We start from the raw sequence: 26,997 nt of genomic DNA on the forward strand, positions 1-26,997 counted from the left end.
TTCAGCAGCAGAGAGACAGAGGGTGACACCATACTCCAATGTCCAAGCATTCCGACTGAGGTCTTATCTATGTATTATGGGAGGCAAAAGTGGCAGTGCCACGCTATTCCTCGATTCCAATGTCAAAATGATTAGTTATCGTGTCTCAAATAACTAATGTAAGTTCATTCAGGAGCTGCTTGCAACATGGCTCAAGTCATGGGCTTGCATGTCAATCTAACAAATGGGCCAGATGCTCATCTCATTTTCATCACAGACATCGAGACTTCGAGAAGTTGAACATTGTGGGCTTCATGTTGTTTTTGTAGGATCAGGTCTATGACCGAACAGTCCATATGCCTCGCTTCATCAAAGTCCAGAGTCGAACGGACACTGGGCCACGCAAAAGATGCCCTATGTTCTCCACCGAGACTTTTCCGACGTGCAAGACAAGTCCTTTTGTGAAGCATGTTTGCCTCGATAGATAATCGAGAGCCTAAAACACAAAAAAGTCGGTGCTCATCATACAACATGTAGATACTCCTTCTGTTCTTCGTGAAGGGTGAGAGTTGGGATGCTAGATGGCAATCGTCGGTACATCACCTGGCTCGAGAACCCTCCACCCACTTTGTGGACCACGACAAGGTCAAAACATACTTTATCAAGCCTTTTATTGCTTCTATAACAAGTCTATGCCAAATTTACAGCACATGCTACTATGCTGGAGTGATGCATTCTCACCGCCCCTTTTTCTAAGCAGTTCCACGTCATCAGCTGACAGGGTCGACTTGCCAACAGGCCCTGCTTGGGATCCATGTACGCAATATCAGGGCTTCTTGGAGCCTATAGAGAATTATTCTCAACCCAGTAGATGGCTTAACGACTCTTCGCTCAGCCCTAGCTGGTGCGTCTGTCCATACAACTATGCTGGATTTCCGGAACACCCAGCTGTTGCGTCGTATCACAAGGTGATGTGAGCTTTAAAGACTATGTTAGACTTTCTAGTATGCATAACTTCTAGCTCTCAGCAAGGTGTGCGCATAGTGTTCACAGATGTTTACGAAATTGTTTTGTTCACCTCGTCAAGTTTCTGGGAGATCTGAGTTGAGCAAACGTACCACAACTTGAATGAAACACCTTTGAAGCCTAGATATCATTTGCCTCAGATGCGGACTCATGATCAAAACCAGTCTTTACACGGAACAGACTTCTCGCCCGTCTAGCTTACTCAAATTGAATGAGGCTGCAAGATCAACTTCTTGATCTTCCTACATGTCCCGTCCATTGCTCCTTGAATCACCAACTTCGTGAATAGTGACTTTCTTAGTTGCTGGTCAGTGCTTTCAGCACCGAACTTGGTCAATTTGCAAAACAGCGCCTAAAGCTCTCGCCCGTACTCGTCCAATCGACGAAAGAGAGCCGGATAACTCTACGGAATTCGCAATTTGGACAACGTTGTGATTTCAATACCTAACATCTCTACGCATTCCATCCTTCGACATGAGTGGTTATTCTTTCCTGTTTCATCTGTGGAGCGGCAGGGCGTACCGAGATTGGGCACGATCTCGGCGCTGACATTGGCCGACCGAGCACAACGGGCTCTGTGCTCCAACTCCCCCCCTCTGGAATGTACAACGTGGTCCCAATTAAATGGGACACACCGCAACTTCAAACACCCAGCTAGGCCCCCAACTCAACCACAAGCTAAGCCTCCAGCTCACATGTGAGATTTCAGCCTCAATGCGCCATCCCTAACGCCCTGTCGCCCTTCCAATAGACTCCAAAGACGACCTACGTATCTATACTCCGAGGAGGGGACATTTGAAGGCACACTCAGAGACGCCCATAATGCCCTCCATCCTCGCCACGGCGATCCAGTCTTCGTTACTCAAGGGCACCGCAAACTTCACGGCGCAAATCGTCAACCAGCACAGGCAGGCCGGCGGCAGCGCCGGGGCCCCGCTCGACGTCCGTCGCGTCCTCGAGTTCGCGACTTTTGGCTTCATTCAAGGCCACATCAACTACTGGTGGCAGCACTTTCTCGAAGACCAGTTTCCCAACTCAGCGTCATCGGCCCGCGGCAGGGGAAGGAAGGCGTCCATCGTTGAGCCCAAGATCGAGAAGCCCGAGAAACCCGAGAGGCCGGCGCCCAAGAACTACTTCAATGTCGCCCGCAAGGTCCTCGTCGACCAGACCGTCGGCCTGTTCATGATGAACTCGGCCTTTCTTCTTATCACGTCGGCCCTGCGCTTTGGATTCTCTCCGATCGTCTACCAGATCTGGAGCGAGAGGATATTCGATCTCATCAAGGCAGCATGGAAGTTCTGGCCTCTGGTAGCTATGCTCAATTTCGCACTCGTGCCCGTGGGGTATCGAGCGCTGGTGGGCATGTGTGTTGGATTTATATGGAATATGTTTCTGACGTTTTTTCTTTTGTAACTTGCATGCCGGAGAGCCTTTCATTCTTTCTCTTTGTGCACATCATGGGTTGCATCAAAAAGCATGGAGTTTTTGATCGGGTTCGAAATGGTTGATCCATGTATTCTTGCCTGCCACCTGGCTAGTCTTGGGGAGAAGACGGGCCGCACGGAGTAATTCTCGTCATAATCAATTGGCTGCTCACAGCTCATCATGAACAGCTTGCTCAGCCGCCTTTCCGGCTGAAGACTTTTCATCTCCTGTCTTACTCTTAGGTCCGAGTATGGTGAAAATGACCCGGCGATAGGAAATCAGTGTACCGTCAGAGACCTCAAGGATGAGGTGCATATGCTTGTCGTCATTCGGGTGACGATTTCTGCCTGGGGCACGGAGAACCTCCTCTGAAGGCATTGTGACTGTGATAATGGCAGCGTCGGTATCACTCAGCTCCAGTCTGCCGACGTCTCGTCCCGGATTATTGTTGTTTGATGATGGCTCCAAGTACTGCCACCACTTGTACGTCAACTCTCCTCCGTCTGGGTCGCAAGACTCTCGTGCATCGAGCCCGATGACGTCCTCCTCCTTGACGATCATTTTCACGACCTTGCAAGACGTGTCTCCATTCAACACCACGACTGGGGCATGCTGAGCATCACCGAATTCAGGACTGGCGGACCACTTGATACGGGCAGCAAAGTCGTTCTGAAACGCCTCCCTCCATCTCCACACGGTCGCCTGCGAACTCATGATCGTCCTTCCCGAAGCCCCTTTCAGGACGTCCACCGTATCCGCGTAATGACCCTCACCGTAGGTGACGGGTCCATATCGGCCGCCCCAAGATCCCCATTCCGGATATTCGGGGTCGGAGAGCCCGTTAGGGATCAAGTAGAGAAGCGAAGGTGTATCACCCTCGACAATGAAATCAGCGTCAGGATACTTCGCCCCCAACGGTCCGACACTCTGGATAATCTGCCTGATCCAATCTGCCGATATGACCTCCTGGTTCGAGAGGCTCGGAAAGTTGTAGTACTCCTCGCCCGAGATGCCGCCCCACGCGGCAACGGCGTACCGGTTGAAGTGATGGACACTGGCAATGTAAAAGAGTTGCGGCCAGTTTCGACGGATCCACGAGCCGGTATTGTCCTGATCGGAAATCGTATAGACGCGGAGTTTGGAGACGAAGGTTTCGATCTCGGATTGCGATCTCGTCGCATTGACATGCCACAACGCCTGCGCCAAGACCGACGCCCCTCCCCATACCGGGACCCAGAGCGGCTCGTCCGAGGCGTCAACTGCCTTGACAAGCATGTCGGAGCCCTCGCTGTCCATCCCTTCGCCGACGCCGTCCATGCCGTAGACCGGCAAGCCGGAAGCAATTAGGCCTTTGAGATAGGATGCTTCAGGCCAGCCGGTAGCATGTTTCTTTAGGTTTGGCAGTGCTCCGCCGTACGCGTCGACAATATCATGTATTTGGTCTGGGCGGGTGGTGTCATTTAGCCAGACACTCGTCGTCGCCACCATACCTTCAATCTGCAGCTCATTGGCGTAGACCAGAAGTCGCACGAGCGATTGAGCATCATCGGGCTCGTTGGCGATATCGCTCAAGAGAAAAACGCGGGGCTTTTCAGGGGTTGAGGGTGTGCATTGCGACGCGAGAGATGGTATGATGCAAGAAAAGAGCAAGGCAGCTCCTGCAAGACGAGATGAACAATGCATTGTGAGGCAATACTTACAAGAACAAAGCTCGGAAAAAATGAATAACTTCAAGATACTGACCTAGTTAGCTTTCTGTGAGGGGAAGTATTTGTGGTGCTTCGCATGCTTGAAACTGGCAACTGCTGCGACGCTTCCGATTGCCTTGTTAGGAATGAACAAAAATGGGTCAAAAGTCACTGCCAACCTGAACACTGCACCAGTCGAGCACTTTCGGACTTCTATCCGGGTGCCGAACACTAAGAACGGTTTGAGTGCATGAGGTATTCCTGAAGACCAGAGAAGTCTAAGTAGAAAACAAGTCAATCAAAACATCACCGCGACAGCCACTGGTGCTTAGCTTGTTCGCAGGAAAACTCGTTGCATAGACATGCAACTCTAAATCATCGTTTGGCGTTTCCATGATTCTGCCCGGTAAGACCGCCTTCCCCCTACAGGTTTTTCTCGACTCTTCCGTATTTCATACAAAAAGTTTCCATCACCTCAATCCATGAGAGAAATTGTTGGAGAGATTACTAGGCACTTTACGGAAGACCTTCTACTGCGGCATATCCTTCACAGCAGATTTCCATGCTGAGCGGCTCGATACACGCTTCCACAAGTCTTCAACATTTGGCCTCCCAGCAACTTCCTCGTACAAGCCGAGTAACTTGATGTAAGGCATCCAGGTGAAGACATAGACGTCAGCAAGGCTGGACTCCTATTTGAAGGTTAGAAGAGGCTTCCCACCTGCCAATGTAGTCTGAATAGCAAGAGGTGCTGTTGATCTTACATTTCCAGCTAGGTAAGCGCTGGAGCCCAGGAAGTTTTCGTAATAATCAAGTGCAGTTTTGAACATTGCAGTTGCCTTTTCTTCCTCAAGAGGGTTGGCGGGCTCAGCCGGGCTAAGGTAGGTTGCATTGTCAGTATAGCGTCTCTATCCAAGAGTCAAGCAGTTTGGCCTTACTTCTTCCATAGCTTCTCGTTGCACAATGTCTTGACGGACGGGTCGAAGTAAGAATTTCGAGCAGTCAATACTGAGAGCCTTCTCAAATTTCCCAATCTTGACTGGGTCATCGCTCACGACGGCATCAAGAGAGCTAGAGGGGCCGCCGTACTTGGTGACGAGGTAGCGGCAAATGGCTCGGAATTTGAAAAGTTGAAGATCTCCATCATGGATAACGGGAATGCGGCCAAAGGGGTGCTGTTCCTCGATGTACGCGGGATCCTGATACGGGTGTCAGAGTCTCATGCATAAAGATGTGTGGATAAACATTTAGCAGGCCACAGCTGCGAACCCTTTGTTCTCCCCTCATGAGGTTAACTTGAGTCAAGTTGTACTTGAGCCCAAGTTCATTGAGAGTGATCAGCACTCTGTGAGTACAGGCAGAAGTCACGGAGCCCCAAAGTTTGATCGACATTGTGAGGTGCTATGCGTTGGATTTGACAAAGCTTCAGTTGAAGAGAGGGTCAAAGAATCTTTTGTTTATGGGGTAAAGAACTGTGAAGAATGGATTACTGCTTGATAAAGAGACGCAATATTCAAAACATGGCGACTTGATGTTTTCTATTTCACCACCAGACAGAAGCCATGCAGAATGCAGCTCGGATAATGGCACGAGTCCACGAAAGCCTGGGCACTTATCGTAAGCGCTGAAACGTCACTCTGCTTCGTCATCAAGTGTGGTCGCTTCCAGACCACGTTCTCAGCGGCCATGACCTCTGCTAGGGCTTAATAATTCATTCATATCATTGGCAGACGGGTAGTATCACGATTTGCGACTCTTCAGAGACGCAGCAGCTCACTGAAGTTGTGATCTGATTGGGGAGGTGCGACTATTCGGAGGAACTTGCAAGTTGGTGTCCGTGACTGACCGGCTACACGCTCATAGCTTTATAAGCCCCTTTCAGCAAGATATCATCCAAATCCATGCGCATTTGCTCAGTTTTGATTGCTAAGCACTCAGGTTTCGGATTTGTTCGGTGGTTATTGGAGCGTAGTATGCCGATAGCGATCATCGTTGGCTTTCACCGCAGGGCGGACTCCGGAAAACAACACGTTGGATAGGCCGAAGTGTAGGCTGTGGCAATTGAACAAACGTACCTGTAAGGACGTATTATACTTCCCACCTTGATGTATCACCTGGAAACCTCGAAGACCAGACGTACCAATGATGCGAAATCGTCGCTCGGTGGGAAGCTTTAAGAATCCGTGATCTAAAAAGCACAGCGGCTCAGTGACTTGATCCACGGTTGCTATAGAATAGTCCGAGCTTGCACACTTCACCAGGTTAACTTTTACCATTTGAACGCTAACACATTGCCTATAAGGCTTTATTTGAAGACCCTAAGCGCACCTTAGAGGATAGGTATGTTCATAGAAATAGGAATTCTACGTGCTAAGAATCTGTCTAAGAAAGCTGGGAGATCTAAATTTAGCCCATACAGTCACGTGTCTTTTGCCAACACCTCGGAATGGACTAGGCCGAGGAGATGTGGCTGAGAAAGCCTTAGGTAATATCCTGCTGACACAACAGAACCCTTGAACAGACCTCTCGGCTTAGACCCGCTTCGGCCCTCCCCCAATCGAAGCCAATAACGGGGAAAGGGGGTCACGACTCGCCAAGAGATTCGCTCGGTTGATTCCGAATCATCACCACCGTAGTCCACAATCAAGGGACTCCATGCCAACGACGCCCGCGAAAATAGCCGCTGTATTCTAGTCAGAACCCAAGTTGATGGAAGTCCCAATTTTCCTATTAGAGTTTTGGAGTGCTCATCAAACTCTAAGAGGGTGTCTGGAGGAGTAGTACCCTGAATTCTCTCGGCTTTAGCCGGAATGACATCGAAAGTGAGTACTTTAACAGCCCCTATCCCACCTGGTTGCTGACGGGAAAATGCTTGCCGTCCGCTACTTCCGGCCTACGAGATACCGAAAATGCTTGTACGGGCATTTCAATCTTCGGGACCAGGGCGACAAGGCTCTTGCAGGCGATTTGCAGAGCCGTCGTAGGATCGACTCACAAATTCTGAACCCAGATAGATCTTTAATCGAGGCCGATAGAAACAGAGTCAGGTAATCAAGAGGGAACTTCACACGGCCGTTTGGAACAGAACTTACTGGCACTTTGACTCTGTTGCAGCGTAAGTCGGCTTCGTCAGACGAGAAAGAACCTCTAGTGAGAGATGCTTACTCTTGGCTTAGGTTCACAATTAAGGTCAAACAATACTTTGATGCATTATCTATTACGCCATGCGTTTGCAGTTTCGAACCAATGATGCAACAAAATCGTCCAAAACAAGTTTCCCAGTAGATCCCCACCCAAACTCCAGTCTGATGCGAATTTTGTGTCCTCTAAACCCCGGCCCAAATCATTAGACATTACGAATATATGCTCCTCAATCGCGCTGTATGGTGACGGTTTTGGTCTGTAGAATAGCCTTGTCGCTCATGTCGTCGGCGCTCTCCCTCCCGCCGGCGACTACTACGGACGAGAAGCCGGGGTCTTCTTCGTTCGTCCTCTTCCGATCGGAGTGGAAAGTATGCATTTCGTTCTCGTCCGGAAACTGTTCGTATTGTTTTCTTTGACGGCTTTTCATGGCATTCGTTGATCTTTGATGCGCGTATGACATTCGGTAACCGCCGACTGCGTAAGATGATGGATTCGTCGAGGAGCCCATAAGCTTTGGCGCGAAATGCTTGAAGAACTTTCGTAGGGTGGGCATCGAACCGCAAATCACAAAGAGGTTGGCTTCAACGAAACTGTTCAACGGAAGGGTTACGACAATGAAGAGACAAAGGAAGCAATTTCAAGAGCACCTACGTCCAAATATTCGCAGGGGCAGCATCCCATGACGGATCGACGCTGACGAGCAGTGGGGGTAGGTAGGTCAATCTAACGATGGAAGTAGCCACGGTCCTTCCCATGAAGTCAGTGGGAGATGCTTGAGCTTTGAGAGATAGGGTATCCTACATTGATCCAATGGCAAAAATGATAACGGCGCCGATCTTCGATGCCATCTTCATGCGGAGGCTGAAGATCATGGGCATCGGAAGAATGAACAGCATGACATCGGTGATGATGTTAGAGACAGCCGTAGCCATGTAAAGAATGCCAACGTCGAGGCACTTTCCGCCGGTGATGGTGAAATCGAAAGCTTTCCTGACGGGATTGCAGTGGAACAGCATCAGGATAGTGATGCATGCTGTATACAGCGAGACCACGGCTATACCCGTCCATACTGCCACTCTAAACCACTTCTGGGGTGAAAGGTGAAGGTAAAATGTCAAAAGAGACAATTTGGTAAAGCCATTGCACAGCATGAAGACAGGTGCTGTTACATAGGTCGTCTTTACTATGTCAGCGTCATATGGTAATTGAGAGCTTTTGCGATATACCCACGATAGAGTAGCGCACAAATCTTGACATTGGCATCTCCCAAGCGTGGGCGCACATGCCACCTTCAGCAATAGAAGCTGCAGCACTCTGGTCAGCTTCAAGTGACCTGCAGCATGCAAGGTGGATTAGACATACCAACAAGCATTGCTTGAGTGACTACTGAGGCACCCTGAGTGAAGGAAGGTTAGGCAATGATCTGGTAGCCAAGGAGCTGAACAGCGATCAGTGGATCGTCGAGTCGAACTTACCCATCCCAGAAACATGAAAGCTTTCGATAGTCAGTATTTGGCGAAATGCTAGGTCGATCAAAGGTAAATAAACTCACCATCGTCAACTTGCAGCCCTTTGGAAAGGAACAGTTTGGTGTAAAATCTCTGGCACAGGGCGATGAAGGCAATTGTACCACCAACGCCAAAGAGCAGGTAATGTTCCAGCACCTTTTGCTGCCTCGGGTGGTCAAAATCGACCGTGACGCCCGGCGGGGCTGGGATCACAGAGACTTCCGACATGATGCCAATAGAATGGTTCAGATTCGCAAGCAACCGAAATCTTGGATTTATTGGGAAAAAAAAGCAGCATCTGATCTAGCGTATATACATGTTATCGTACTGAGCTCTGACGGAATTCACTCGCCATCCTCCGTGGCCACATTCGGGTGTACCGAGGGTGTGAAGGACCAGGGTTGAACGTAGAAAATTCGGGCCTCCCCCTTCGATGAAATTGGATGCTTCAAGCACTTTATCCCACATTTTCTCTTTTTGACGGGATGAACTCTGGACGATGCCGAGGAGGGAGCATGGATCACTCCAGGTCCTCTTGAGAACTCCTGGAGTCTCGATAAGTGTGATCTGGCGCGACTCGTGTAATTGGTATCCATCTCAACGGTCATATACTTATGAGGTCTATGCTTCAACACCAGGATAGGCTTTCTTTCTTGTAGTGCACTCGCTTTCTTGTTAAAAGTATACTCGCCGTGCTCACTGCTCGAGATCTTGACCTGGTTGTTGCGCAACCGAGTAGCTTCTCATTCGTGGGATCGCTGCCCTTCCAACATTAATAAGAGGCACAGTGTTTGCTAGACGATCCACGCCCCGATCGAGAAGTCTGGTCCGAACTCATAATAAGGTTCCGTTGTTGGAGAGTGTTGGAAGTTGTCTTTATGGACTGGGGTTCCTGGTTCAGCCCCGGTAGTTGGACTGGTGCGGAAGAGGAGAATGACCAGTCACAAAGCGGGCCGCCGAAACTGGGGTCGACAAGGAGTCGGGACAGCCCTGACAAAAGGACCGATGGCTTCAATCTCCAAGATAGAGGGACGTCATGCCAATTGGGTCCCAGCTACCAGTTACCCTCGCTCTCGCAGCCCCCCACCATTGTGCTTGGGATCAGGGGTGTTGAAGACTCAAGAGATTTGCAGAGTAGTCCGCGGCCGAACCTTCAGATCCTCCGCCCTTTCCGTCAGATCTTGGTCAAAGCTGATAGAACAAGACAGCGACCCCAACACACGTAACTGAATGGAACCCAGGGTGCAGCGCAGGAAGAACCCACTCTTTGCTGATGCACTTTTAGAATTCTGGAGGGGTATCCATGCAAAGGCGGAATGGATTAGAAGGACTTCCGTCGTACGGGCGAGATTTCCTCCTTTTCTAGAATGGGGAGTCGTAGAGCAGAGCTTCTGCTTCCTCGGAGGCGATCGTTATAATATGCTTTGCTTGCCCATTTTTGGCCTATAAAAACCACCAGCGGTTCCCGCGTTTGCCATGGATAGGGCAAGTAAGTCTGCCCAAGCTTCACCAGCATGACTCGCCTCCCACAATTTGAAAAGGAAGAATAAGGAGGCGGCTGTTCAAAGATTCGGAGATGAGCTTGTCGGGCTTGATATCGCCGCAGAGGATTATCCTTCATCGACCAACAGCATGTTCGAGATCGTTCAGGAACCGAGGCCCACAAGATGCAACTCTGGCTCTTGGCAAAGCAAACAATGTTTGTGGGAATCTTTCGTAAAAATCAGGATATTCCGCGGCAGAGCGGCAGAGCAGCATACCATTGTTTGCTTCAATAAAAGTGGTTTCGTGGTCGATAGCGGGAAGCGAGTGTTGGCGTCAATCGACTTAGTATCCAACGGGGAGGCGGGCACGAGATAGGATCGAGCCAAGTTCACCAGCGTTGTATTGCTTACAGCCCTATTCCCTGTTCCCCAAGACAAGGAAGCCCATACTGTCAAGTCGGAACGTCTGAATTTTGTCAGCAATTACTGCCTAGCAGCTCTTGGTTCCGAAACCTCGAGGAAATCATCCCGGAAAACGTCGCACTGCATGTTGGACATGTTGTAGAAATGGGGGCGGGATAACGCTTTGCAGGTCAGCTCTCCGCCCCCAAGACACATTCATGACAAAAAATACCACGAGAATGAAGTTGTTGGCTCTAGACCTTTCGCCTGATTGCGTTCTTACGGCTAATGTAACCTGGTTCCAAAACATCTTGCCATGACTTCATGGGATGCTGACCGATTGCAGAGGCAATACACAACCCAAACAGGATTGAAGCTCCGGGAGGGCAGCAAACATGATCCTTTGGCCCCATCAACAAGCTAAAAATTACTCCTCTTTTCTTTGCAACTTCCCACTTGACCTACTGGATTCGTGCGGGTATTCATCGGTCCCTGCGTGAAGTGCGGCTTGCGGGATTGAAAATGCCCGCTAGTTGCATTAGATCAAATTACATCGACTCATGCTGGTCCTCCAACGAGGACACTAGCTCGCGGTGGAGGCGAGGTCGGTCTGAACTTAAAACTGCGGACTCGGAAGGCACTGGAGATTTGATCGCTCATTCTGAATGCAACGGCAATAGATATTCGCTAGAACACCTCGAGAGTTTCTAGTCCTTCTCTTCCTCTCACCTGGTCTTGCTGCCGTCCAGTCAACAACCCCGATCCTCCCATCAGATCACCCCCACGCAACGACCACGGGAGCTCGTGCGCAGACACACACACACACACACACACACACACACACACAGAGCCGAACAAACTCTGATAATCATGAGATTCTCAACGGGTTTGTCGATCTTGGCCTTGGCTGCCTCGACTGTCTCAGCAAGGGGTCGCAGTCCTCACTGCGTGTGTGTACGTTACCATCCCATTTCCCCTCTCATCCACTCCTACTGGCGATCATTTCTAACTTTGGCCACATACAGTGCTCTGCCCTTGCCCAAGATCAAGACCTTCAAGGCAAGGTCTACTCTAAGGACAACTCATTCTACGATGCGCGGTTAGAGACATACTACTCTGCCAATGCTGCTCAAGCCCCATGGTGTATGGTGTTGCCTGAGAGCACCTCAGATGTGACAAAGATTGCAAAGATCTTGAACAGGAACCAATGTCCCTTTGGCATCCGGAGTGGCGCCCACTCAGCCTTCACAGGATCTAATGGTGTCAAGAAGGGTGTCACCATTGACTTTGGTAAGCACTTAACCTAACAATTTTAACATGAGACGTACCATGTGTTGACAGACGCTCTCTTCCAGGTTACATGAACACCACGACATACGATGAAGGGACAAAGATTGCTTCGATCCAGCCCGGCTCAGACTGGGAAAGGGTCTTCTCTACCCTTGACCCCTATGGTGTTGCTGCTGTTGGTGGTAGAGCGTCAGTTGTCGGTGTTGGTGGTTTCATAACGGGTGGTGGCGTAAGTGAACCCAACTTGGCGTCTTATAGACTGTCGCTGTCTTGAATGTCTCAACATTTACTGATACTGGAGATCTTAGTACTCCTTCCACACCAACTCTCATGGCTTTGCTTGTGACTCGGTCACCAACTTCGAGGTTGTCCTTGGGGATGGTTCAGTTGTGAACGCCAATGCGAACGAGAACGCGGATCTCTGGAAGGCCCTCAAGGGAGGCTCAGGAAATTTTGGCTTCGTCACTAGAATCGATGCTCGTAAGTTGTTCATGCCGTTGCATGACAATCTTCACTGACACATCCCCTGCAGGCACTGTCGACTCTACACAGATGTCAGGTGGCTTCGTGAGCTACAATCTCACAGAGAGAGACAACGTCTTCAACGCCTACCTGAACTTCGCCAATAACATGGACAATGACCCCTACAGCCAGAATATTGTTGCACTGTACTACGACAAGACCGGCTTCAGCTTGAGGTCTATCCTGACCAACGTCCAGGCCAACATGGACGCGCCTGCTTTCGACGACTACTATGCGATCCCCAACATCTCCAGCACCGTCCGCGTTGGTACTGTTGCCGAGCTCGTCCCTGAATTCACTGGCCCCACTCCCTTGGGCCTGTAGTAAGTTCTTCTTCCTAGCAAGACACATGAGGCAGTGCTAACACTATGTAACAGCGCAAACTGGATGGTTGGCCAGACCACCAACGACTTTCGTATCATGGACTTCATCGATACTAAGCTGAAGGAATACTCAGCCAAGATGAAGGAAGCCGCGCCCGAGTCCGACTTCAACGTCCTTGTCCAGTTCCAGCCTGTTACCCAATCCATCGTCAAGCATGGCCTCGATAATGGCGGAAACTCACTCGGCCTGGAGAGCGTTGTTGCCGATGGTCCTACTATCATGTGGCTCATTGCTTTAACTGTCGATACCCCTGCAAACCAGAAGTTGATCCTCCCTTTTGCTCTGGAGTTCCGTGCCGCCATCAACGAGTACGCTAAGGAGATCAAGGCGTACAAGGAATGGAAGTACCTCAACTACGCATGGAAGGACCAAGACCCGCTTTCGACCCACGGCGAAGAGACCATCGATTTCCTCAAGTCCGTCTCAGAGGAGTACGACCCCGAGCACGTCTTCCAGAACCTTCGCAAGACCGGCTTCAAGCTTCCGGCCTAAGAGCCTTTTCGACCTTGGAACTCTGAAGATTGATTTCCACGAGGGCAATAGAAAACATTTCGCGTAAACTACAGCACGTACAGGTCTCGAAGAGCTGCAAATATGGACATGATATTGGATCTTTAATCCTATTCTACTATTCGTTGTAACTAATTGGCAATCATATCAATATCCTGTATCAATACCCTGTATTCAGACGAGTATCTTCGTATCTTGGTACATAACTATACCTTCTCTTTTGTATTATACACTACAGCCCTATATTTTAGACAGTTTGATACGACCTGCCTATATCGTCTTTATATCCACATAAGATCACGTCATATCGATGACTCTTTTCATCGGATCGTCGTTCAACGTAGGCTTATGATTCCAATGTCTCAGTTCCTTTGTTGACTTTAGCTATGCTGTTGTTTCAAACCAAGGGAGTGAAATATCTGGCCAAGCTCGCCAGCTATTTGAGTTGCAATAGCCCAAAACTTGATATGCATTCAAGAGTCGCGTCTGCTACGTGAGCTCGTCCAAGAATTGCCAAATACTAGAGGGAAATGCCTCCTCGTAGTTCGCAGCTTCAGGGATAATCATCTCTTGCCACTCGACAGGAAAGGTCTCGCCTAGTAGGTCGTGAGAGACGAAGTCATATAGCGGTTGTTGTAATGTTGCGTCATCTGAATCCTGCTCAACACCTGGGCCGGCTTGTGCAGCGTGGTTCCTCGACAGCGTCTCCTCAGCCATGAAATGGCTTTCCGGCTCATCATTTCTTAGAGGCGCAGGGTCTGGGGAGGAGGATTGGCTCAGCATTTTCTGGACGAGCACTCGTACCACGTCATAAGCAAAGCCTGCCATGGCGTTCCGCGACCTCATCGCATCTAGTCTTGCCAAACCCCACTCCAAGCGGTTAACCGATTCTGCCAGGAGATGTTGATTATCATTCGGCGCTCGAATGTATGCCGCTGCCACCAGAACCATCGCATCGAATGTAGAGAAGACAAGAGCGAAGCCCCTGTAGAGCAGAGCTCCCGCGTGTTCGAACAGCCTGCTTTGGGACGCAAGCATCTTTAGTGCGGCCAGGTGGGCCTCTGCTCGACTTGTGGACAGGGTCCATACGAAAGGGCGATGCAGTGCGAGCAGGACAAAATAAACCTCCGTCATGAGTGTCTCACGAGCAGCAGGGAGCCAAGGGTATCTGCCGTCGAGTACCGGACTTGCGACGGTTGCCCATGCCGGAAGTTTGGAAATGTTGCTTATTACGGCGTTGTGTATTTTCTGAATGGCCTCCTGCGCATCCTTATTCTCAACCTCTAGGTCGTGAATATCCTGCAAATACTTGTAAGCAGTATGATAGCCGCACACCATGAACTCGAATGGGGATATGGCTACGTCGTCCAAGCCTATTGGGGGCGATGCTGGTGTAAGGCTCGTCGAAGGCACGCAGCTTGCGTCCAGTTTGGTCGCCATGGGCCGGCCGAGGACTATAGCCATATGCGCGTCCCAAAGATGCAACACAAACCACAATTTCCTCTCCAGTGGGAACACCGGCGTCTGCATGACGTGTTCGGCAGGCCGACTTGGGTTCCAAGCCCTACGTCTGTGCAAGCCAAGTTCTTGAGCGTCTCGGATCGTTCTTCCAAGTGTGTGCCATGCTTCAATGACTGAACCTATGCTCTTCTCAAAAAATGCCTCCATCAGTCCAGCTTGAATTTTGTTCAGAGAGATGTCTTTGCTTCCTAGCATGGACATGATTTGGTGGCCCACGTTGCTATAATCCGCGGCCAAGTCGGCAAAGTCGACATCGGGTGCGTATTTAAGACCCTGCAGTGCTTCATCGTTTTCATCAGGATGGAACTGTAATGCGAGTGCGAGGACCTGAAGAAGTAACGCAGGGAAAGCCCGGATGCTGACAGACAAGTTCTCGGGGCCCATATTCAACGTCGTGGAGGAGATGTGACTCCAGCTTGATAGCTCAATCCGGAACGTAGAATGATCGATAACATCATATTGCCATGCAACATTGGTGAAGAACGACTCCACAAGGATATTGACGTGTTCCCTTTGTGGTATCTTCCTTATGAGATTCATGTAGTGAACTGCCGCATCATGGTTCTGTAGCCTCTCGCGGGAGGCTGAGTCATGGCCCAATGCCCCGAGTTGGGAAACAATATCAAGGGTACCTTTGGCATTGCCAGAGTAACCCATTCGTGTTGATAGCTCATGAACAGTGACGGAAGTCTCCTCTTGACCAGGCGTGTTGTCGGACGACGACTGGAATGGGCTTGGTGGTAGATCTTGGGCTGTTCTCGATTGAGTTGCCAATTTGTCAGCACCCACGTATTTTTGCTCGGTGTACTCATACAGGCAAAGTCCCTGAGTTTTATCAGTTTAGTTCGATACACTCGTTGGGGGAAGGGTCATACAGGTTTGCCTCGTCGAGAGCAGTGAAAACATGGGTGCTGTCGATCGCACTGGTGCCAGTTAGATCAAGGTAAGCTATCTGATAACCGAAAAGCTCACTTTCTGTTTGCGTCTATGGCATTCCGAACATGAAATCACCAGACGCTTCTGCCTGTGCGATGGGTGGGCGGTGGAAGTATTGAGTCGCCAAGCAGACATCATGAAAAGCCTAGCCCGGCATATGGAGAGAGTTGAGGGGTCGATCGACACGTTACTCGCGCTGAGGGGATGGAGATGACCACCGATCTATGTTTACATAATCGCACATGCACAGGCCACTCGGACAAACGTGTAGCCAGCTCTCCCTTCCGGCCGGTATCAGACGGCGACCGGCTCGGACAGCATGTCGGCAGCTATGCCCGGACAGAAGGGCTTGCCATTGGCTGATCGGCTGCTTTTGGATTCGAAGTGTCGTACTTCACTAGTGAAAACATACAACATTGACCACTTAGGTATGATTCCTACTCTGATTTCCAGCTTCTGGTTGGATCTGGGCAGAGGTCTTACGTAGCTGATTGCCATTTCCTATGGATTAAGTACATGTATCTGTGTCTTATCAGTTCAGCTGAGGTCTCCTGCCTTGTGGGACGTGTCCATTTAGCCATAATCTTTTGCTTGCTTCCAAACTTTTCCTGAGTTGCGACTTGACTCTATTGTATGGTAGGATCTCGGTCTGTTTCGTGATTGGAATTATACGCGGATGATAGACGTACGAGCGCATCAAAGCCTCACCCGGGTCAACAGCGAATATCAATGCCAATACAGTGCTAGTGAAGGCCCCAAAGCCATTGAATAGATGCTTCGGAGTGGAACATAGAAAGAGACGTTATTCAACAGCGACATGGAGGATCTGCCTGTTGCATCGACAGTGCTTGCCAAAATTGAGATGAATTGGTTCTATTGACAAGTTCGAGAGGTCTTTGATTTACACCTTTGCCTGTCCAAACCAAGCCGCAATCTCACGAACGTTCCTATCTACAACATCTGGCTGCTCGTAATGCTGGAAATGCGAGATTTCATTGTCCCAAATAAGTTTCTTCTCCTTCGTCGGGATCGACTCATAGTGCCTCTTTGCAGCAGCAGCATTCATGCAATTATCGCCATGAATCACCAAAACGGGCTTAGTGAGCTTGGCCACACCAGCGACTGTGGAATAGCCGAAATGGTCCAAATCGCTCATGACCGCATACCGGTTCTCGAAACCCTTCATCGTCCAGGGGCCATACCACGACCATGTGACCGGTCCTGGAAGCCCGGCAAGGGAGCCAACATCCGGGTCTGCAGCTTTCGGATCGACAAGAGGTTGGTAGATGACTTCCCCTGTCTTTTCATACAGGGCCTTGGCGTCTCTGGCTCGCTGGATGCGCGCCTGATAGAGGGCTTCTCCTTGCTCAGGTGTAGGCATCTTCAAAGATCCTACGTCAACACCAGGCTCGACATTGACACATCCGGAGCAGATCATCCAGATATCCGTTTCGCGGTCGCGGTAGTATCCTGTCACGGAAGCAACAGCGACAACGCGGTCGTCGTAGGACGCCACATCAAGACACTCGGGGCCTCCCTGACAGACGCCTACGAGAAATAGTCTCTTGGCATCCACGTCGCCCCTGCTGGCGAGATAGTCCAGACCGGAGACCACGTCTTCGTTCTTCATCACAGGGTTTTCCAAGCGACGTGGCTGGCCGGTGCTCTCTCCGACAGTGCGTGGGTCGAATATCAAGGCCGCGTAGCCTTCGTCAGCCAGTCGCGTGGCATACTGCAACGGAGCTTGCTCTTTGATGAATGAATAGGGACCTAGGACCACGATGCCAGGCGGGTTGATGATGTCCTTGGGCTTGTAGAGGATACCAGTGATAGTCTCCCCATGAGACGGGTAGGTAACCTTCTCAGTGGTGTAGCGACCGTGGAGACCCATTTTAAAGTTGATGAATTGGTGAGATGGAGTAGCTGAATGGTAGAGTAGTGAAATGATGTGTAGATGCTTATGATACTGCAATAGACAATATCTTTCCAGTAGTAAGTCTTTTAGTCTTTATATGCGTATCATAGAGCTTCAGGACTTACATTCATGTTGCCTTACATGCCCTGATTCCGTGTTTTCGGCGATGAGGCCCACTATTCTCGGTGTAGGTATCCACTATTTTCGGCGATGGCTGATGAAAATCACCGACAGCCAAACCTTGCTTGGCCGCATCCTGTGAGCTGATTGACGCTATGGAGATACAGCAAGTCTATCTCCGAATGATTAGATCCAGACGAACTGCACGGGAACGTTCAGCACAACCTGGCGCATCTGCTGTGAAAGGCAAAGCCCAGCTCTCGAGGAGGCTGTGACAATTCCCATCGAGCCAAGGCAAATGACGTTATTTGATGTAGGGCGGTACCAACTCCTCTAGATTGACGATTCGATTACGAGTAAGGGCGTCTCTGCGCCATCTCGACAATCCTAAGGTAAGTAGCCTAGCAAGAGCAGGGTAAGTGTTTTGATTGGTGACCAGCGAAAACCCGATGTTATACGTTTTTGATCATTTACTGGGCTGATGGTGTCCATGACTGTCTGTAGACAGGAACAGGCGATAGCCCAGAACTCTCTTTACTAGTACGCTTCTGGAAATTGATGCAAGCGACACTATGAAGACCGTAGATGAGACTGACATAATGGGTAACCGACGTTTCTGCCAGAACTACGATTAAGAAACATAGTGTGCACGCCTCGCTGGCTTCGCGGCGTTTGCGCTTTGCTCAATCTTCAGATAGCAACGCCTGCGATTATCAACCACCAACCCCACCGCCGATTACCCGACCGCCGTAGTAAGGCACGAATACACCCCCACGGTAGCCTCCACCAACACCTCCAACTCGACACGCACGTTTCCCAAAGCCATCAGATTCGAATTCTTGTAGTGGGATATCGGCCGGGAACAATTCGTGCCGCTTTTCGAAAGCGTCGGTGCTGTCGTATACTTGTGCGTCCTTTAGGTCGACTTTTGAGCCGATGGCGTGTTCTTCTTCGCTATTGAACATGTAGTACGTTCCGGGTGTCGCTTGGCCGTTGCAGTTGGCTTCCGCTACTACTTTCTCTTGTACGTCGGCACAGTAAACCTTGCCAGCGTTGGTACCTTGGACAAATAGAAAAGCTGCCGCTGCAGCTCGCAGGCCGCTGAGATCTGTATGGTGTTTCATAATAGTCGGAATTGAACGTGTGCCGAAGACTGGACTTAGGACTGACGGGACTCGTCACGGGCGTGTGGAATTGCTTGACTGCGCGCTGCTCTTATTATAATTCGCCATCACGCTGCTCACAGCTGTACTCCGTACACTCGTAACAATGAGACGTGTGCAGACCGACACAGCGCTGTTCGTATTCAGCGATGTAATCTGCGTTGAACAAAGTATAATACAAATTTGACTCAATCATGTGCTCAGCTCAAAGTGAGTTGCAAGAGAAATTCTTTAGACTCAAGTGGTAGCTTTAATTACTCGACAGGATTTAATTTTGAATATGGCACCGAGTCAAGCCTAAAGAGCAATTAAGTAAGGTTCTGTCCGTGCAAAATCACATGTAGGGATAGCGGGGAACAAGTACTGTGGTCGCACTTGACCACTGTGGGATGTCGGTTTACCCGATCCTCTAAGGTAAGGTGTGCTAAAGCCATCAAAGCCTGCCACAAGTACCTGGTTTCATGCATCGACGCTCTTCATTTCCACGACTCAAGAGATCTGGGCAGCTTCAAGCAACGTGACTTTAATCTCCAAATGTCTCTCTTTATCTCCCCGCGATGCCCACAACGGAGTGATCTACCAGGAGGTTAATTATACGAGCTTAGAAACCTTACGTTCAGAGACATCGCTGTGCGTCAGTAGTCCTCCTGGAATAATGGAAGAAAAATAAATACGTTGGCATGTCCTGAGACGCTCAAGTCAAGTCCCACTTGCTTGTCACCCCTCTAAGATCACTCCTTCTGAGACATTTGTTCTCTTACACTCGTTCAAAATGCGATTCTTTTGTTTGCTTCCACTCTTGGCTTCGGCAGCAATTGCTGCTGATCAAGGCAAAGGTTGCGGAACCGTGGACGCTTTAGACTGTTCGGGAAACAATATCGTAAAGTGCTATACGTTTGCGGGGAGAAGCGGACTGACCTGGAACTATGTAAGTTTCTGTTCCGAACACGTCATTCCATTAGAACTATTAGAACTAAATGCAATCAAGGTCGACTCATGCGCGGACAAAGGGCAAGTGTGTAGATCTGGCGCTTGCGACACCATCCCAATCAGTGCCAACCAGGGCAAGGGATGCGATCTGAAAAACGCCTTTGGCTGCTCTGGGAACAACATTGTGCAGTGTTACACTTTCCCTGGTAGAAATGAAATGACCTGGAACTATGTGCGTGATCAGGCCCTGCATCGAATTATTTCAGTTGAGCTGACTAGATTTTCTAGTATCAATCATGTGCGGACAAAGGCCAAATTTGTAGCGGCAATGTCTGTCAAACTTGCTAAATATCTCGTGATTGGGTAATTATTGCTTCAGGATATCAACATATCAGCGATCAACTTGTTATGCAAAGAGTAAACAAATGAACAGAGCAGTGTTCATGATTCAATTCAGTCGACCACCCCCGACCAGGCCATGAACTTCAATGCGCCATTCTTTCTTCACACCATATAGTCCTGTTTCAGATCAAGATTACTCCCTACTCATTGGGCAATGTCCAATGAGGCTACACGTCAGCTGGTGATTCCGTGTTCATGTTTTTTCCCCAATGGAATTGAGTTGGGTATTTCTCTACCTGGCCCTGACTCTCCATATTCTCATATCGACCTTGACCCTCTGGCATCTTGATGTCGTAACGCTTCAAGACTTTTACCAGGACCATCTTGGTCAAGGAGTCGGCTATGAACCTCCCAGGGCAGGCAGCTCGACCGTAACCCCAGGATAGATCCAGTCCACTTACACTCAGGACTTGAAACTTTGACCGGGCTTCGTCCGATTCTTATCTCTTCTTGTAGAATCACAAACCATCAAACTCAAGGGATTATCGTGGAGGTCCGCATTCGCGTTGATGGCGGCAGTGACGACTTCGATTCTTGCACCTTTGGGGATGTGAAACCCATTCGAGAGTGTGACTGGAGCAGTAGCTTTGCGCTGGAAGGTGGCTGTAATGAGAGTAGTCATGAGACTTGTTATTCAATTTGAGTAAACGGCCATGAAAGGAACAAGGACTTACTCAGATCAGGAGAGCAAAACTTTTGTACTTCCTTGACAAAGCTGTCCGTATCCCCCAATTTGGAAGCCGGTCGTCTTTTGAGCACATTTTCATGCTCTTCAATAACCTCTAGCACTTCCTGACGAAGTGCTGGCAGGTACTGTTGGCGACTGGCTAGGTCATACAGACACTGTACGATTGTCGTTGTGGTAGTATGGATTCTTGCAGCGCACAAAGACATCTGGATATCCATATGGAGTCGCAAATTGACCAGGAATCTGCCGTCCTCGGTGACTTATTCATAAACTCTCGACGGGTCAGACAGAGGTTTGAGCCCGCTGGCCTTCTTGTCCTTCATCTGCCTCTGGACCACATCCTTGATGTTGCTGTACTGTTCCATAAGACCCGAGAAACCTGGGAGATATTTGTACAGAACCGGGTGGAGGAGAGAGGGCCATTGCTTTGCACCTACAGCGTAGATGATCTGATTGACGATGAACGTGCTCGCCACGTCGAGAAAGCCTTCCTCTTCGGCAGCATCGTGACCAAGAAAGCCCCGGACACTTGCTTTGGTAACAGGTGGCATGATAGCCGACCACACGTTGACGGATGTCCAGTCTAAAGCAAGGGAGTGAGATGAACACCTCTTTCCAAATGCCACCAACACGACTTATGGAGAACCATACCGCTCCACTTACTGTACTTACTTGTATCGTTAGTTGCAGGCAACAGGCCCGCAACATGATCGCGAACCATGTTCTGGAATATTTCGGCGTACGAGTCTAATGATGTAGGGAGTTCTTAGGACCATGAAGCTAGCCTTTGTGAGGTAATATTCGCACGTAGCGCCGGATTGAACTTTGGAACTTTGCAGAGAACAATTTGAGTGACCAAGCTGGGTGGGCGCCAACTTTGGTGTATCTTTCAAAAGTAAATCGAATATTGCCAGGGTACATGTAGACAAGCAGTAGCCGTGTACGCCAATATCATTGAGAGCGACGCCAAGGTTGAGGTCAGGATTGCTCTTCAATTCTTCCATGAAACGAAGGGGTAAGACGATATTGAATCCTGAAAGAATAGTTGCATGTTAGCACTGAATGGGAGAACTGTCTGAATTGAATACTAAGTATGTATGTGGAAACGAAACCGATCTAATGGGGTGTCAATAGCGAAGATTTCGTTCTTGAGCTAGTAGAGGTCAAATAAACCTCTCGTCTTGTTCGTTCCTCATCTTCAATGAACCACGGTGTAGGGTAAAGGAGCTTGCCGTCATACTTGTATATCTTGAGCACATCATACTCACACCCAATGGACACAATCTCTTGGCCCACTTTACCATCATCCCATTTGGAGACGACAAGGTCACCGTTAACAAAGAAGTCGATGATATCTGACACTAGTTAGACTTGTCCCCCGATGCAGGGCTAGGATTCATAGGCGTGAATTTGGAAGAATCAAATTCACCTCCGCGAGTGTTTGAGTTGACGCAGCGCTCAATAAGAGTGACTTCCCGCGTGGCTCATGCAACCACAAAGTGACATGTTCTGCGCTGAGCAATCATTATCCGGTACATATGATTATCTACAATACTTACGGTGTATCTCTTCTGGTCTGAATGTAGGGCCGATGTGCGAATCGCCGAGATCTGGAGCCAGTCCTTCCCATCCCGGCTAGGCCTTCCACACTCCGAATAAAGGCACTCATCTGCTGTTAAGATGGGATTCGCGCTCAAAGCCCGAGCATTGATGCATTACTGCTTAAATTACTCGGAGCTCGCGGAAACTATTCCCTGCTATGAATGTCAAGTTTGAGCCGTCTACTAAAGCCATGATTACGTCGAGAGTAGAAGATGGGGGGGCAATTCGCACTCAAACCCATAGTTACGAGCACAACTTTGTCAAACGATTATCATGCCACACTTCAACCAGTCACAAAGGGCTTTAATGAAAGGAAAGACAACCGTTGTATCAGGCTCTTTGGCTGGGATCGGCACCGCCATTGCCGAGAAGCTTTCGATGGGTAGAGCAAACATAGTATTGAATTGTCCCTTTCCACAACTGCTGGCCGAATGTGAGCAGGTCGGAGCGAAAATGCAAACGCCTTGGATATCTGTATGCGCCGACATGTCAACTGTCTGGGGCCCTGCAGCCCTCGTCCCCGCCGCCGTGGCTCGCTTCAAGCAAATCGATATTCTGGTCAGCAATGCTGGTATGATACAGCTCGGGCCTCTCGGAGAGGCCAATGCCGACACCTGGGATCAGGCGCTCAATCTCAACTCCAGAGGCGCGTTCCTCCTTGTCAAGGCCGCGCTGCCATGTTTAACGCCCTTTGAGTCTCTCGCGAAGTCGACAGCAGCAACACTAGTCCATTCTTCTAAACGAGGCGGATTCCGAATCATCATCGTATCTTCTTTTGCTTCTCGGATGCCCGAGGTGAATCAGAGCATATACGCAGCGAGCAAGGGAACGCTGGATGCAATGATCAGGGTATGGGCTAGAGAGCTGCCTCCTGTGTACCGGTGCACTGTCAAAGCGGTTGCGCCGGGGTCAATCAGCACAGAGACATTCTTTAAGATCATCAGCTCTCGCTTCAATATAGTCAAGCAGGAAATGGATCTAAGAACATCTATCAAAGGCGCTTTCGGTGACGTTGAGAATGTCGCATTGACCGTTGCGTTTCTTGCCGAGGAAAGATCTCAATCGATTAATGGAGAATACCTACTTCTCACTGGAAGTTGTTACATCAATTGGTTGTTACATCAGCTAATAGTGAGCAAATGAGCATCCTTGATAGGTTTCTCCAAGATGACAGTAGTATACAGCGGCGGATCATGAAGAAGGCCTTCCTCCATCAATGCTGCTCTTGCCGACCTGGCTAATGTTCACAATGCCAGCCTTGGACAAGTCTTCCATCAGTGAGAAAAGCATGTTATCGCAACCTTTTGCAGCCATTTGATGACCTTAATGAGCAAGGATTTTGTGTGATTCATGGGCGATGTCGGGAGCCTCACTCATCACTGAGATACAACTTGTAGAAAATCTTTGCGGCGTCTGTGGCTCGGTAGTGTAGGTATCTATACAGGTACTTAACTTTCGGCGTTCGGAGAACGTATATAATCGAGCAAGACACAGAATCACGACACAGGATTCTGAAGTTGAACCAATCCATGAAATGATGCTTGTTCCTGATGTCATCCCTGGTGGTCGATGAGGATGCACCGCCGAGCGCCCAACGCTGGCTTGGCGCAGGGTTTATGTGAGGCGATTGGTCGGTCCATGTTCGTCGACGCGTATTTACGAGGCTCTTCGAATCAACACCGATCACATTCATTGTGCAACCTTGATGGCCAATGTCAGGTGGTACCTTGATAGATATAAAGATGAGCGAGGAACAAGGGCAACTTGCATTAGCTTAGGATATGTTGCAACCATACAACTCTTGCCCCGCTTCATCCAACTGAAAGCAGGATCGTAGGCTCGCATGAGCAGATTTTATTAGGTCGCAAGGAACAGAATGTCGCCACGTTCCCAGAAGTGTGTAGTGCCATCACAATCTTGAGTCATTACCCACTAATTTATTCATTTTCAAGATCTCTCGGGAAAGAGAGATCCTTCGTTAGTGTTCCGACGGCACTATGATTGATTCTGCTGCTGCAGGCTGCAGATCAGCCAAGTGGATGAATTCACTTTATTCAGACTAAGACCGACCAGCATTTATCATATTCATTTGCAGCAAAAACTATCAAGGTCATCAATGCTTCATGGATGATTGCAAGGCCACTGAAGAAGCGCAATGGCGGATCGCCTTCTCAGTTGTGACTTGTAAATAGGTGACGGCTCCGGCCTGGATGCGTTCTCTTCACGTTTTGACCGGATCAACGTTCCCTTTCCTTCAGTGGACAAATCTTCTCGTTTTCGACCTGAATCTTTGACGCAAATGATTCAGTAATGACGATGTCAATTCGACTTACGAGCTATCTTTTGCTAGCTCTTGGTCATCACGCCTCGAGTCGAGCCGCGCCTCAACACCCCTGGCTAAAAAGAGCCTCCACGGATCAGCACCTATTCCATGAGTTCGACTCAAATGGCGCCTGGTTTGATCAAGTCGCAGCTCTCGATGGAATCTCCACATCATCCAAGAATACTAATGCCTCCATTGCCATCGTTGGAGCCGGTATCTCTGGTCTCGCTACAGGCCTAATGCTGGACAGTGTCGGCGTTCACAACTGGGAACTCATCGAGGCTAGCGACCGCGTAGGAGGAAGGTTCCGAACAATATTCGTTGGCGGTACGGAGGAGTTCGCAGAGATGGGCCCAATGAGGCTGCCATACAAGGTTACGTACAAGAGCGATAACTCAACACACGAGTATACGGATCACCAAATGACATTCCAATTGGCCGCGCTCCTCAACGAAATGAACAATCACAACCCTGATCTGATGATCAACTTCATACCTTGGATTCAGCATCATCCTAATGAGCTCATAGCTCTGGGCACTGGAAGACACCCAGATGGCAGGGTCCCAACCCGCGCGGAAATTGCAGCAAACTCCAGCCTTGCCGCGCCCCCGATTATGACTTCGGCCGAGTACAACAACACCAAAAAAGAGTTGAACAAAATCCTCAAGAATGAGACTCTTTTGAGAGAGATTCAAGCAGATGTTTGGAACGTGCACAGGCGAGTTATGGACGAGGGTTACGACGACTGGAGCGAGCAGTCCTTGATGCGCAACCGCCTGCAAGCCGACGAGAATGTCACCGATGCCATCTGGACTGCGACTGACTATGATGTGTTTTGGGATGAAATGGTTCACAACTCCAACCTTGGTCTCGATGGATCGCTAGACTCTCTTGGAGAGACCGAGTGGAAGTGCGTTGACAAAGGTTTCAACCGTATCTCGGACGCCTTCATTCCACATGTTTCCAGCCGCCTCACTCTCAACAGAAAGATCCGCAAGCTGGAGTCAATTGAGGGACTCGATGGTCGCACACGAACTCGTCTGTCTTGGTATCCCAGCTCGAAGAATAGGACATTTGTATCCAAGGAGTACGACTATACCATCATGGCCGTCCCCTTCACTATGACTCGATTCATGGACCTACCCAAATTCTCTTCTGTTCTTGGTCGGGCTATCAGTGAGGCCGGTCTACGATTCAAGTCAGCTTGCAAGGTCTCGCTCCTATTCTCTGAGCGGTTCTGGGAGAAGGGTGAGCGGCCAATCTTTGGCGGCTATTCCAGGCCTGAAGACAAGGCTGTAGGGGCCTTGTACTACCCCGTTTATGGACTGAATGAGTCTCGACCAGGTCTCATCACTCATTACCGAGGAGGAGACTGGAGCGACAGATTTGTCAGTTTTAGCGAGGAAGAGCATGTGGGCTTGATGTTGGATTCGATTGCCAGTCTCCATGGTGAAGAGGTTCGTGATCTCTACACTGGGGATTATGCACGCCTCTGCTGGCTCGAGGATGAGCACTCAGCTACTTCCTGGTGCCGTCCAGATATCCAGCAGCATAAGCTATATATACCATCATACCACACAACGGAACACAACACTATCTTTATTGGCGAGCATACAGCTCCGACTCATGCTTGGATCAGCTCGTCTCTGCACTCCTCTGTGAGAGGTTCGGTACAGCTACTATTGGAGTTGGGATTGGTCAATGAAGCAAAAGAACTCAATGCAAAGTGGATGGGTAGATGGATCGAAGGAGGCAAATGAGGCTCATTTTTGAGAGTTGCATATGCTGTGGTTTGCGACCTCGAGAGAACTACTTCATACTGACCGCTCCGAGTGGGAGCCGGCAATTTAGTAACTTGTGTAGTTCACTGATTCCTTCTGAAAAGATTGGTCTGTTAAGGGCCTACTAGAATTGCAAGCGTACTTTGTCTGCTTGCCTGCTTCGCAAAATCCACAGCTTAGAATGATTTGTGATCTCAAACAAGTCAAACTTCTCAACGAGGATAGTGTATGCTGTTGCGGTTACATCTTCTCAA

At 49.5% G+C, this 26,997-nt stretch overlaps 11 protein-coding genes across 11 annotated transcripts; 4 read left to right on the forward strand and 7 right to left on the reverse strand.

The window, feature by feature from the left end:
• Nucleotides 1-1,827: 1,827 nt before the first annotated feature.
• BDZ83DRAFT_592251 (Mpv17/PMP22 family protein) lies at nucleotides 1,828-2,418 on the forward strand (the record flags this gene model as incomplete). Its single annotated transcript, XM_060506517.1, has 2 exons — nucleotides 1,828-2,075; nucleotides 2,121-2,418. 2 exons carry the CDS (start codon nucleotides 1,828-1,830, stop codon nucleotides 2,416-2,418), a joined length of 546 nt encoding a protein of 181 aa, XP_060358463.1.
• Nucleotides 2,419-2,598: 180 nt separating this feature from the next.
• BDZ83DRAFT_724291 (uncharacterized protein) lies at nucleotides 2,599-4,113 on the reverse strand (the record flags this gene model as incomplete). The annotated part of the gene is made up of 1 exon (XM_060512640.1): nucleotides 2,599-4,113. One exon carries the CDS (start codon nucleotides 4,111-4,113, stop codon nucleotides 2,599-2,601), a length of 1,515 nt encoding a protein of 504 aa, XP_060358464.1.
• A 535-nt stretch (nucleotides 4,114-4,648) lies between these two features.
• Nucleotides 4,649-5,510, reverse strand: BDZ83DRAFT_757863 (thioredoxin-like protein; the record flags this gene model as incomplete). Its single annotated transcript, XM_060514954.1, has 5 exons — nucleotides 4,649-4,810; nucleotides 4,883-4,994; nucleotides 5,057-5,085; nucleotides 5,174-5,317; nucleotides 5,388-5,510. The coding sequence occupies 5 exons, from the start codon at nucleotides 5,508-5,510 to the stop codon at nucleotides 4,649-4,651; spliced, it is 570 nt and encodes a 189-aa protein (XP_060358465.1).
• Nucleotides 5,511-7,385: 1,875 nt separating this feature from the next.
• BDZ83DRAFT_711999 (uncharacterized protein) lies at nucleotides 7,386-8,998 on the reverse strand (the record flags this gene model as incomplete). The annotated part of the gene is made up of 6 exons (XM_060511605.1): nucleotides 7,386-7,852; nucleotides 7,914-8,009; nucleotides 8,064-8,440; nucleotides 8,493-8,584; nucleotides 8,734-8,757; nucleotides 8,815-8,998. The coding sequence occupies 6 exons, from the start codon at nucleotides 8,996-8,998 to the stop codon at nucleotides 7,489-7,491; spliced, it is 1,137 nt and encodes a 378-aa protein (XP_060358466.1). The 3' UTR covers nucleotides 7,386-7,488.
• A 2,470-nt stretch (nucleotides 8,999-11,468) lies between these two features.
• On the forward strand, nucleotides 11,469-13,451 carry BDZ83DRAFT_684110 (FAD binding domain-containing protein). Its single transcript, XM_060511236.1, has 6 exons — nucleotides 11,469-11,610; nucleotides 11,682-11,946; nucleotides 12,012-12,175; nucleotides 12,255-12,426; nucleotides 12,479-12,791; nucleotides 12,846-13,451. Exons 1-6 carry the CDS (start codon nucleotides 11,527-11,529, stop codon nucleotides 13,342-13,344), a joined length of 1,497 nt encoding a protein of 498 aa, XP_060358467.1. The 5' UTR covers nucleotides 11,469-11,526; the 3' UTR covers nucleotides 13,345-13,451.
• Nucleotides 13,452-13,477: 26 nt separating this feature from the next.
• BDZ83DRAFT_712004 (uncharacterized protein) lies at nucleotides 13,478-15,987 on the reverse strand. Its single transcript, XM_060511606.1, has 3 exons — nucleotides 15,856-15,987; nucleotides 15,759-15,806; nucleotides 13,478-15,708 (listed from the first exon to the last, which is right to left on the reverse strand). Exons 1-3 carry the CDS (start codon nucleotides 15,955-15,957, stop codon nucleotides 13,852-13,854), a joined length of 2,007 nt encoding a protein of 668 aa, XP_060358468.1. The 5' UTR covers nucleotides 15,958-15,987; the 3' UTR covers nucleotides 13,478-13,851.
• Nucleotides 15,988-16,669: 682 nt separating this feature from the next.
• BDZ83DRAFT_641657 (Alpha/Beta hydrolase protein) lies at nucleotides 16,670-17,846 on the reverse strand. The gene has a single exon (XM_060509569.1). It carries the CDS (start codon nucleotides 17,708-17,710, stop codon nucleotides 16,721-16,723), a length of 990 nt encoding a protein of 329 aa, XP_060358469.1. The 5' UTR covers nucleotides 17,711-17,846; the 3' UTR covers nucleotides 16,670-16,720.
• A 421-nt stretch (nucleotides 17,847-18,267) lies between these two features.
• BDZ83DRAFT_641658 (uncharacterized protein) lies at nucleotides 18,268-19,321 on the reverse strand. Its single transcript, XM_060509570.1, has one exon. The coding sequence runs from the start codon at nucleotides 18,976-18,978 to the stop codon at nucleotides 18,568-18,570; it is 411 nt and encodes a 136-aa protein (XP_060358470.1). The 5' UTR covers nucleotides 18,979-19,321; the 3' UTR covers nucleotides 18,268-18,567.
• A 1,172-nt stretch (nucleotides 19,322-20,493) lies between these two features.
• On the reverse strand, nucleotides 20,494-21,588 carry BDZ83DRAFT_724295 (cytochrome P450; the record flags this gene model as incomplete). The annotated part of the gene is made up of 5 exons (XM_060512641.1): nucleotides 20,494-20,516; nucleotides 20,624-20,788; nucleotides 20,824-20,952; nucleotides 21,024-21,288; nucleotides 21,310-21,588. 5 exons carry the CDS (start codon nucleotides 21,586-21,588, stop codon nucleotides 20,494-20,496), a joined length of 861 nt encoding a protein of 286 aa, XP_060358471.1.
• A 1,357-nt stretch (nucleotides 21,589-22,945) lies between these two features.
• On the forward strand, nucleotides 22,946-23,782 carry BDZ83DRAFT_592219 (uncharacterized protein; the record flags this gene model as incomplete). The annotated part of the gene is made up of 2 exons (XM_060506513.1): nucleotides 22,946-23,318; nucleotides 23,367-23,782. The coding sequence occupies 2 exons, from the start codon at nucleotides 22,946-22,948 to the stop codon at nucleotides 23,780-23,782; spliced, it is 789 nt and encodes a 262-aa protein (XP_060358472.1).
• Nucleotides 23,783-24,955: 1,173 nt separating this feature from the next.
• On the forward strand, nucleotides 24,956-26,722 carry BDZ83DRAFT_592212 (uncharacterized protein; the record flags this gene model as incomplete). The annotated part of the gene is made up of 1 exon (XM_060506512.1): nucleotides 24,956-26,722. The coding sequence occupies one exon, from the start codon at nucleotides 24,956-24,958 to the stop codon at nucleotides 26,720-26,722; it is 1,767 nt and encodes a 588-aa protein (XP_060358473.1).
• Between the last annotated feature and the right edge of the window lie 275 nt (nucleotides 26,723-26,997).

This window comes from Colletotrichum acutatum (genome assembly GCF_030867785.1).
Source record: "Colletotrichum acutatum strain CBS 112980 chromosome Unknown BDZ83scaffold_187, whole genome shotgun sequence".
Taxonomy (NCBI): Eukaryota; Fungi; Ascomycota; class Sordariomycetes; order Glomerellales; family Glomerellaceae; genus Colletotrichum; species Colletotrichum acutatum.